The sequence below is a fragment of the Bubalus kerabau genome, chromosome 17 (genome assembly GCF_029407905.1).
Source record: "Bubalus kerabau isolate K-KA32 ecotype Philippines breed swamp buffalo chromosome 17, PCC_UOA_SB_1v2, whole genome shotgun sequence".
In the NCBI taxonomy this organism is placed as follows: domain Eukaryota; kingdom Metazoa; phylum Chordata; class Mammalia; order Artiodactyla; family Bovidae; genus Bubalus; species Bubalus kerabau.
Window position 1 is genome coordinate 66300752 of NC_073640.1, and position 11375 is coordinate 66312126.

The following is an 11375-nucleotide window of genomic DNA, read 5'->3' on the forward strand; positions in this document are numbered from 1 at the left end:
AAACTAAGGTCATGGCATCCTGTCCCATCACTTCATGGCAAATAAATGGGGAAACAATGGAAACAGTGACAGACTTTATTTTCTTGGGCTTCAAAATCTTGGCAGATAGTGACTGCAGCCATGAAATTAAAAGACGCTTGCTCCTTGGAAGAGAAGCTATGACCAACCTAGACAGCATATTAAAAAGCAAAGACATTACTTTGCCAACAAAGGTCTGTCTAGTCAAAGCTATGGTTTTTCCAGTAGTCATGTATAGATGTGAGAGCTGGGCCACAAAGAAAGCTCAGTGGTGAAGAATTGGTGCTTTTGAACTGTGGTGTTAGAGAAGACTCTTGAGAGTCCCTTGGACTGCAAGGAGATCCAACCAGTTCATCCTAAAGGATATCAGTCCTGAATATTCATTGGAAGAACTGATGCTGAAGCTGAAGCTCCAATACTTTGGCCACCTCATATGAAGAACTGACTCACTGGAAAAGACTCTGATGCTGGGAAAAATTGAAGGCGGGAGGAGAAGGGGATGACAGAGGATGAGATGGTTGGATGGCATCACTGACTCAATGGACATGAGTTTGAGTAAACTCTGGGAGTTGGTGATGGACAGGGAGGCCTGGCATGCTGCAGTTCATAGGATCTCAAAGAGTTGAACACAACTGAGCGACTGAACTGAACAGCTGAGATCATTTATAGTACTTATATGCATCATGACATACTCAGCTGGTCATGGGCTACTGTGTGCAGGACACCTGTAAGAGCTTCACCATGAAAGCCCTGGTTGCTGCTGCATGAGGGTCACATTGCAGCAACATTATGGTCATGTTATATGAGGTTATGTTATGGCTCCATTTTACCTACGTTATGGTCATGGCTGCTGCATCATCCAGGAGAGAGGCTGTGTCATGGCTGCCATGCCAGCCAGGACAGAATAAATGTGTCTGCAGTTTCTATGACTCCTCGCGTCTCCTTCCAGCTTCTTAGCTTGTGCCTTGCCTACCCTGGGTTCAGCGAACAGTGTGAACAGTGAGACAACTGGTGTCATGAATAGGATCAGCAAGACACCCTCCTCCAGGGGATCTTGCCGACCCAGGAAACAAACCCGAGTCTTTTGTGTCTCCTGCATTGCAGGCAGATTCTTTACCACTGAGCCACCAGGGAAGACCCCACACACACACTGGAGTGTTCTCAGGTCATGTGCAGACTGTGGGAAGCTGAGTGGTGTAAGAGGACTGGGAGGGAGCAGAGTTTGAGTGGCATCCCCAGATTTACAGTCCTTTATTCCTAATGTCTGTGATGATCAAAAGAATTCAAGTATGCATGAAAATAAACAATCTCTAATGAGAATATGAAAGTTTTATTTGAACCAAAATGAGTATTAGAGTCTGGGGGACACACTCAGAAATAGCTCTGACTAACTGCTCCATTAAAGCATGGATTTCAGCACATTCTTATCCTCATCCAAAAAAAGAACATACATCAATATAACAGGGTACATTCCTTCAAGGTTTCAAGAGACAGACATAGGGAGACTATAGGACCCTGGTGTCTGGGCAGGGAATCTTAGCTTTCAGGAGGCGTTAACATGAATGCCATAAGAAGGGAATTATCAGCCTTATCTTCAAAACAGATGCTCTCTACTTCAGTGGTTAAAGAAGATGTGCTGTGAGGGACTGACAGGCTGTCTTAGTTCACACACAGTTCAGACTGAACCATGTATAAGACAAATTGAATTCCCCATACCTCAATATGTGAACATTTTCTCTATCACAAGCAGATAAAAATCCTAGAACTATATGATCCAGCAATTCTACTTCTGAGACTATATCCAAGAGAATTGAAGACACACTCTGGAAGATATATTTTTACACTCCTGTTCATAGCGGCATTTTTCACAATAAATAAAGCATGAAAGCAACCCAAGTGCTCATTGGTCAAAAAAAAAAAAAAAGGAAAAGCCAATGTGGTATGTGCCCACAATAGAGTATTCTTCAGCGTTAAAAAAGAAGGGGATTCTAACACATGCTACAACATGCATGAACCTAGTAAACATTCTACCAAGTAAAATAAGCCTTCCAGGAAAGGACAAATATTGATTGATTCTACTGAAATGAAGTCCCTAGAGTGGTCAGAATCATAGAGACAGAAAGTAGAATGGTAATTACCAGGAACTGGGAAAGGAGAAAGGGGGGTTGTTGTTGAATGGGTAGAATTTCAGTTTTGCCAGAAGAAAAAGTCCTGGTTTGTTTGCACAAAAAGTGAATGTATTTAACTTGACTGAAAAGTGAAAGTCGCTCAGTCGTGTCTGACTCTCTGCTATCCCATGGACTGTATAGTCCATGGAATTCTCCAGGCCAGAATACTGGAGTGGGTAGCTATTCCCTTCTCCAGGGAATCTTCCCAACCCAGGGATTGAACCCAGGTCTCCTGCATTGAAGGCAGATTCTTTACCAGCTGAGCCATCAGGGAAGCCCTACGTGATTGATCCACACATTTAAAATGATTAAACTAGTCAATTTTATATTGCGTGTCTTTTAACACACACACACACACACACACACACACACACACACACACAAACCATCTTGGAACCACCCGCTGAGGATAACCACAGAAGAGTCAGGGCTGATAGCCACACAGCAGATGGTCTCCGCCCGCCCAGCCCCATCTCCACCCCAACACCCCAGGGTAAGGACTGTTTTCTATGCTCAGGACTCCCTGCTTCGGTTCTTGGAGATGTCTTAGCTCCAGCCCTGCATGGCTTAACCTCAGGCTCCCTGACTGACCCAGTGCTCCAGGCTCTGCTTCAAGGATCCAGTAAGTCTCGGATCACCCTCTTCTGTAGGAGACTGGGTGCTGAGTTCACATTCTCCCAAAGAGACCTCTGCAACCCCAGAGTGCAGGGGTCAGCCTGTTCCAGCCTGAGGGTGGAGAGCCCCATTTTCTAGATGAAAACAAGAGCTGGGACCTGTCTGTGTTTGTGTGAGAAGAGGTGGGATTTGGGGGGTTAGATCAAGTCTGCAGACTGTGACTCTTTTTTGACTGGTGCTCAAACAATAGTGAAGATTCCCCTTATACAGGGTTTGTGATGTGAATACTGATGTTAGTCTCCTGTATACTGTTGACCCTCCATATCTGTGGGTTCCTCCTCTGTGGATACAGGGACGACATAAATGACTTGACAATCCTCAGGTTTTGGTGACTGCAGATATGACTGTATGGTGATTTATACTAAGTTACCATGAGATTTGCTACAACCCTCTGTGAAGCAACTCTGTGAGGTTGGCTCTATTATTTACCATGGCAGCAATTTAGGAAAACAGAAGTAAATACCACAGAGCATGAAATTTGCCATCTTAAAATATTTTAAGCGTCCAGTTCAGTACTGTGGCACATTTTGATGCAACATGTTTTCTTCTCCTCAATCCGCTTACACTTCCAGTAACTTTGAAACATATTAAAAGTCTTCCCTGAGTTTAACAATCCAAAGCTCAGACACGGAAGACTTGCTCAATGTGTCTTTTGACCAACTGCTCCTAATCACTCCATTGCTCTGTGGAATTGGACTCCCAGGACCAGTGGCAGATGGACCTTCTTGATGGCTTGGTGTCTTATTTTCTCAGCAGATTGTAACATGTCAGCTACGTCTAGGATGCTGCATCAGTATGTTCGCCAATTTAGTCAGAAGCTGGTCCACAGGCAGCCACTGGAGGCTGGAGCAGAGCCTGAGAGTCCCAAAGCTCATCTGAACACCCTCGACCTGGTGGCCCTGGGTGTGGGCAGAACCCTGGGAGCTGGCGTGTACATTCTGGTTGGTGCAGTGGCCAAAGTGAGAGCTGGACCAGCGACTGTCATCTGCTTCCTGGTGGCCGGCCTGTCCTGTGTGTTGTCTGGGCTCTGCTATGCAGAGTTTGGGGCCCGGGTACCAGGCTCCAGTTCTGCGTATCTCTACAGCTACATTACCATGGGACAACTCTGCGCCTTCATCAGTGGCTGGAACCTCATCCTGTCCTTGGTCATGGGTGAGAGGATGGATCGGAGGAGAGTGTGGGGCTTAAGATCAGGTTCTAAAAGGTGGGGTTTAGGTCTTCACTCTTTCATGAGAATTTGATTATCCACTTTGTAGGGGGAAGTGGATAATAGTGGCAGGAAAACACAACTTCATTGTTTTCAGCTCTGCCCTGCTTTCTTTAAATGAAGAGCCCACAAGGAAAGCGGACTCTAGGCAGTGGCCAAGAGGGAGGCATGACCCACAGGTTCATCCCCTCACCATACTGAAGTTTCTGCTCAACTGTTTCTTTCATGGAATATTCCTTTACATCCAGCTTTCAAATTTCAATCCACACCTTCCAGCCCTCCTGGTCCCAACTTCCTGTTACGTTTTCTTACATAACATTAATCTCCTCCTAGCATATTAAATAGCTGATTTATTTTGTGAATCGTCTGGGTCTTTCCATGCCAACCCATGAAAAGAAACTCTTTGAGGTCAGGTATTTTGTTTGGGTTCCTCCAAAACAAAATATAGCCCATGGCCCATACTAGGAATTGGTTTATGTTTGTCACTGAATGTTCCTTCTTCTGCCTCTGCAGGCACCGCCTGTATAGCCCGGGGCTGGAGCTCCGCCTTGGACAGCCTGACTGGGAACCACATCTCTCAGGGGTTACAGGGAACTCTCTCTCTGCATGTGCCTTACTTCCTGCCCACCTATGCAGACTTTGTTGCCCTGGGCCTGGTGCTGCTGCTCACAGGTGAGAGGGGGTGACGAGATGGGAAGAGTGGGGTGCAGAGCAGAAGCTGAGGTGAGAAAGGCTTGGGGTGGCAAAATGATGGAGAATGAGGACTGGAAAATAGGATCTGTTGCCGAGGTCCAGCCCCGGCTGATCCAGGGAGTTCGAAGCGGGGATGGCGTCAGCGAGGATCAGGATACAATAGCTTCAATTAGACATTATTTAGAGATGTAAAGAGTAATAGAATGAGGATAGCTCAGTAGGAAAATTCAGTGGAGAAAAGAGGCTGAGTAGCTTGGTTTACGCGGGAAACCAATAAAACTTCAAGACAAGAAGCTTGCACCACTTACGTAGGCCGCAGGCGTCCTTCCGTTCTCCCGGAGGAGAGGAGACACTGAGGCCTCCCCAGTCGGATCTTAGAAGCCCAGGCATAATTAGTAAGCTTGGTGGGTTCCACGCTCCAGATGGACACTCAGCCAGAATTTGAGAGAGAGAGTGACATGGGGAGACCAGTATTTCAAGAAACTGATCCCAATTCTTTATTTTCCATGGTCTACTTTCATACACTGAGATGTTATGCAAAAGTCACGTGGGGTCAGCGTCCTGACTTTTATCAAAGTCAGGTGCTTCATACAAATGTATACAGAGGTCTTAGGGATGTTACATCATCTTCTGGCCAGGGGGCCTGCTGACAATTTATGACCCTCTCCTTGTGACAGCGGTCAGTCAACCAGGACACTTATTTCTCCAGGGGTGATTATTCTTAAAACAGACGTCACCTTCCGAAGGTACCAGATAAAGTTACATTCCTTTAGGGTGAGGGTGTAGTGGGTTTTAATTAAGGAAAGAATTTACTTAGCCTAAGGTCCAACGTGATTAATATCAAAGGTTAATGTTTATTTCTTCTATATATTCATTAATGTGTGTAAGGGCAGGGGATGTGGAGACTTAGCAACAAACATTGGCTCAACACATGAAAAACCCTTCACCAATACAATTTCTAATCAGCCCACTATACTTATACTAATGATTTTCTAACTTTTCTAAGGAACCTGTTTTTAGAAGGTTTAAAGCATCTCATGCCTCTCACGGTTGGGAGGCTATGAGCAATCACATGTGGCCGGACAAGCCTGTCAGGCAGGCTAGAGAACCTTCAGAGGAGTTTGTAGGTTAAAACACTCTTGTCACGCCCAGGAATTTTTATTAACTGGAGCTCTAAGTTAACTCCTTCTCCGAAAGAGGTGGTGGGGGACAGCCGCCTGTAAAGTCAGAGGTGTAGGTGAGAGCACAAGTAGTAAAGTAGGCAGGCTCTGGTTATGGGGGTAGATGCTCGAGGATTTCCAGGGGGACTCCTGAGGCTCGATCCCGCCTTTGCGTATGTCGAGCCTCCTTCCTCATAACCTTTGCCACGGGTGGAGGTCCTCCCGCCAGCTCCCCGCAGTCTGTGATATGAAAGACAAAAAGGCAAGACATTCCCATTCTTGGTACCTCTGACAGTTGAGGCTTGATCATTCATAGGTGTAGGGGTGTGCAATTGGGGTTTTTTAGAAAAACTCATCATTCATTGGATGCTGAGTAGCAACTCTGAACTTTACTCACTAGATACCAGTGACACACACCTCCTAAACTGTGAAAATCATGATGTCCCCAGACATTGTCAAATGTCACTTGGCATACAAAGTCAACCCCAGCTGAAAATCATTTATTGAGATCTTTTTGAGAGTTGAACTATAAAGAAGGCTAAGTGCCAAAGAATTGATGCTTTTGAACTGTGGTGTTGGAGAAAACTCTTGAGAGACCCTTGGACTGCAAGGAGATCTAACCAGTCCATCCTAAAGGAGATAAGTCCTGGGAATTCACTGGAAGACTGATGTTGAAGCTGAAACTCCAATACTTTGGCCACCTAATGTGAAGAGCTAACTCATTTGAAAAGACCCTGATGCTGGGAAAGATTGAAGGTGGGAGGAGAAGGGGACTACAGAGGATGAGATGGTTGGATGGCATCACCGACTCAATGGACATGAGTTTGGGTAAACTCTGGGAGTTGGTGATGAACAGGGAGGCCTGGCGTGCTGTGGTTCATGGGGTTGCAAAGAGTTGGACACGACTGAGTGACTGAACTGAACTGAACTGACTGAGACATTACAAAGATGTATTTTTAATTGAGAAGAAAATAACATAGCATAAATTAAACATACTATTTCCCCCAGCTTTATTTAGCTATAAATGCAACACTGTACAAATTTAAGCTGATGTTTGGTAGATCTGGATTTAACATGACAATTTGGTAGAAGTATATGTTGTGATATGATTGTCACAGTAAGAAATTAATGACCTTAAAATGTACAGGTCAGTGAGACTTAGTACACTCACAATGTTAGGTAACAGTCACCTTCACCTGGTTCCAAATATATTTGTCACCCCGAAAGGAAACACCGTACCCACTGAGCAGTCACTGTCCATTCGTCCACCACCACCACTAACTCCATAACCCCTGACAACCACTAGTCTGCTTTCTGTGACTATGGATTTAGCTGTTTTGGATGTCTCATATTCCATCTTCCCCACAGGAGTACTGGTCCTGGGAGCTCGTGAGTCGACCCTGGTTAACAAAGTGTTCACAGTCATCAACCTTTTGGTTCTCAGCTTTATCATCCTCTCTGGCTTCATTAAAGGAGACCTGCACAATTGGGAGCTCACAGAACAGGACTACAAACTGAACACATCTGGATCCACTGACACTTATAGCTTGGAACGGTACTCTTGGCCATAGCAATGCTTGGGGGAGGTGGTGCAGAGCCGGAAATATGAAGACTAAAAGACCAGGGCTTCCCTGTCGGCTCAGTGGTAAAGAATCTGCCTGCCGATACCAGAAATCTGAGTTCAATCCCTGCGTTGGGAAGATCCCCTGGAGAAGGAAATGGCAACCCACTCTGGTATTTTTGCCTAGGATATCCTATGGACAGAGGATCTTAGAGGGCTACAGTCCAGGGGGTTGCAAAAGAGTAGGATATGACTTAGTGACAAAACAACAACAACAAAGAGACCTGGGCTGATGGATCCAAGTGATGAGGGTCCAGGATTCGTGGTATTAAGGGAGGAGTCCAGTAGAGATGGCTCAACACATCTCACCCATGTCCTTCCTCATTCCTTCTCCCACCATAGCTTGGACCCTCTGGGTTCCGGAGGGTTCATGCCCTTTGGGTTTGAAGGAATTCTCCACGGGGCAGCAACATGTTTCTACGCATTTCTTGGTTTTGATTCCATTGCCACGAGAGGTAACGTTGTCACGGTGTGTCCCATCAGAGGGTTGGGCACAGTTTGGGCTTCTTTTGGGTGTAGGGGTTGGTAGTAGGTTAGCCTGTTCTTGAAGATTCAAGAGGGAATTTGATTTTGTGCTTTCATTCCAGTATGTTTTCCTGACTCAGCATTTCTGCCCTTCCTGCAGGGGAAGAAGCCCTAAATCCTCAGCATTCCATCCCCTTCAGCATCATGATTTCTCTCTTCATCTGCTTTTTGGCATATTTTGGAGTATCAGTGGCACTCACTCTCATGGTACCCTACTACCAGATTCAGCCCAAGAGTCCTTTGCCACAGGCTTTTCTCCATGTAGGGTGGGGCCCTGCCAGATATTTCGTGGCTATCGGCACCCTCTGTGCTCTTACATCCAGGTCAGTGTTGTGGTTTTCTACCCATCTACTGTCAGATGCTAGGGTATCCCAGCCCTTGGGATTGAGAGACAAGAGAGAAAGACATCTTACCCCATGTAGACCAGGGAGAGGATGCCCTGGCCTCTCCTGCTTCTCCATGTCCTCTCACATGTCCCCATTTCCTCTCCCAGCCTCCTGGGTACCATGTTCACCATGCCTCGGTTGATCTACGCAATGGCAAAGGATGGGCTCCTTTTCCAGGGACTTGCCTGGATCTATGATCGCACAGGCACCCCCGTCATGGCCATCATGGCTTCTGGAAACATTGCAGGTGAATAAAAAGAACCTACTCCTTCTCTGAATCAACTGCCCAAACTTGCAGCAGTTACTCACTCTCTCCTCTCCCCACCTTGTCTATGCCGTCACTCCAGCGGTCATGGCATTACTCTTCGAGTTCACGGATCTTGTGGATCTCGTATCTGTTGGGACCCTGCTTGCTTATTCCCTGGTGGTTTTTTCTGTGCTTGTCCTCAGGTGAGACCCCACTACACTTTGGGGGCTTTGGGCTCTTGGAGATTGATGGGGAGGTAATCGTCTGACTCGATGGACATGAGTCTGAGTGAACTCTGGGAGTTGGTGATGTACAGGGAGGCCTGGCATGCTGCGATTCATGGGGTCGCAAAGAGTCAGATACGACTGAGCAACTGAACTGAACTGAACTGAATCATCTTCTGCCTTCTTGCTGCTTTCTAAATGTCCTGGTCCACTTAGCTGGGAATAGACAGATTAGATTGTCCAATGTTGGATGTGTAGGAGCTGCTGTTATTATTGCTGTAATACCTCTAATTCAGATACCAGCCAGATCAGATCTTAAGCAAGAAGGAGAAAACAGAAGACAAAATTGAGATGAAGTCTGAAGTTGAAGGAAGTCCTTTGGACTCTGGACCTGAAGCAGGAACCTCAAACATTCTAAAGAGTCTGTGGTTCCCTCCCAGCACCATCCCGACCCGGAAATCTGGGCAGATTGTCTATGGATGTGCCTCCCTGCTTGGTGAGCAGTGGGATTTCTTTTTGACAGTATTCTCAAATTGGCAGGGTAGGGTGGAAATGTATCTTTTTCATTGATGAGGACACTTGGAGATATCATGACCCTTCCTGCTGTGGGCAGCCTGGGGAGGGGTGTGACCCCAGGCCTTGCCATCTTTGTCTTCTGAGTCCAGCCTGTTCTCCTCCTCCTTGACCCTTGCAGTTCTCCTGCTGATAATCCTGAGCCTGCTCCTGGCCCAGTGGCCCAGCCAGGTGTTCTCTGGAGACCCCGAGCTCACAACAGTGGCTGTGCTGCTGCTGCTGCTCATCACTGGGGTCACGGTCATCATCTGGAGGCAGCCCCAGGACCCCACTTATCTTTATTTTAAGGTAGGTGACCTTATGTGCCCAAAATGTCCACCTTGAGTGAATGAAGTCTGCATGCTTTGAGGTCTAAACATCCTTTGTTGGACCAGGGAAGAAGGGGAGTTACTTAAACCACTGGACTCTTCCCTGATCCACACTCAATGCTTTACAAATCCAATCTAAGAGGCACTGAACACATCCCCAGTAATAATGGAATCTCCCATCCACATGGAGTAGGGTCTCCCTTTCAGACATCTGGGGTGTGTTCAGGGATGAACTGACTCTGCCCACAGGTCCCTGCTCTGCCTGTCCTCCCACTGGCGAGCATCTTCGTGAACGTTTACCTGATGATGCAGATGACCTCTGGGACCTGGGCCCTATTTGGCATCTGGGCAGCAATTGGTAAGAGGCTTCCTTGGAAAATAGGACCCCTTGAGTGACTGAACCTAATCCTTTTCCTACCACCTCTCCCTAAACTGTGTCAGATGCTATGACAGGAGGCCTATTGGGCATTTATAAGGGGGAAAAGCACCTACATTCCCTTCCTATCATCTCATTTCCCTACTAGGATCTGTCATATACTTTGGATATGGGATCCGACACAGCCTGGAGGAGAACAATGAGCAACAGCCACCAGCCTCCACCTCCCAGACTCTTGACAAAAACATCCTTGGTGCTGGGTCATCTTAACTGCAGAAAGTAGATGCTGTATGGAATCCCTCCATGCACTGAAGGATCTGCTGGTTCAAGGACACTCTGAGCCTCTACGGAGTATGAGTGTGGGATGCATTTACAGCCATGAATTTTTTGCCAACAGACAAAGCGACTTTAAATACTGCACATTTTTTGGCTGCAGAGCATAGCTTGTGGGAGCTTAGTTCCCCGACCAGAGAATGAACCCCAGGGCCACAGGACTGAAATCACCAAGTCCTAACCACTGGACCTCTAGGGAATTCCTAAAGTCTTACAATGTTTATGTAAGCTTTTTAAAATATCATATGTATACAGAAAAGTGCATGCTTCATAAGTGTGCAGCAAGATACATTTTCACCAGGAAATTATCACAATGTAATCAGCAACCAGAGGAAGAAATAAAAATACTAACCTGCACATAGGAAACAACTACTCAGCCATTAAAAAAGACCTAAACTCTCCGCTACAGTGTAGGCCACTCCATTACATCTTATGTGGTTGGCTTTAAAAAAAAAAAAAACATTTTAAGTATTTTACATCAACTATTTCAATTTTTTATATGTTAATCTAACAGTCCACCACTTCATCTAAGTTCCATTATGAAGGTGTATGCCCAGTGTTTTAGCATGTGGGTCACTTGATGCAGGTCAGAATCTAGCCAGCCCTTCAGCAGTACCCCCATCCCTGCTTCACCCTCCACTTCCTGTTCCAGGTTTTCTTTCATGAGGAGCAGAGTTCCTGACCTCCTAGATCAAGTGTCACTTCTCTGCCTGTGTGCTCAGCTCTCCCAGCAAACAGAGCTCCTTGAAGAAGGGGACCAAGTCATATCCCCTTTATCCTCTTTGTTCAAGGCTGGATGCAGGCATGAAGCTTGTTAAATGCTTTCATTGCTTGAATTCACATTAGAGATGGTAAGCTCCC

At 46.3% G+C, this 11375-nt stretch overlaps 1 protein-coding gene across 1 annotated transcript; it reads left to right on the forward strand.

The window, feature by feature from the left end:
• Positions 1-3643: 3643 nt before the first annotated feature.
• LOC129630737 (cationic amino acid transporter 3-like) lies at positions 3644-10451 on the forward strand. Its single transcript, XM_055551232.1, has 11 exons — positions 3644-4013; positions 4582-4740; positions 7290-7476; positions 7885-7997; positions 8168-8390; positions 8561-8700; positions 8801-8903; positions 9221-9420; positions 9619-9785; positions 10055-10163; positions 10330-10451. The coding sequence occupies exons 1-11, from the start codon at positions 3644-3646 to the stop codon at positions 10449-10451; spliced, it is 1893 nt and encodes a 630-aa protein (XP_055407207.1).
• The last annotated feature ends 924 nt before the right edge of the window (positions 10452-11375 follow it).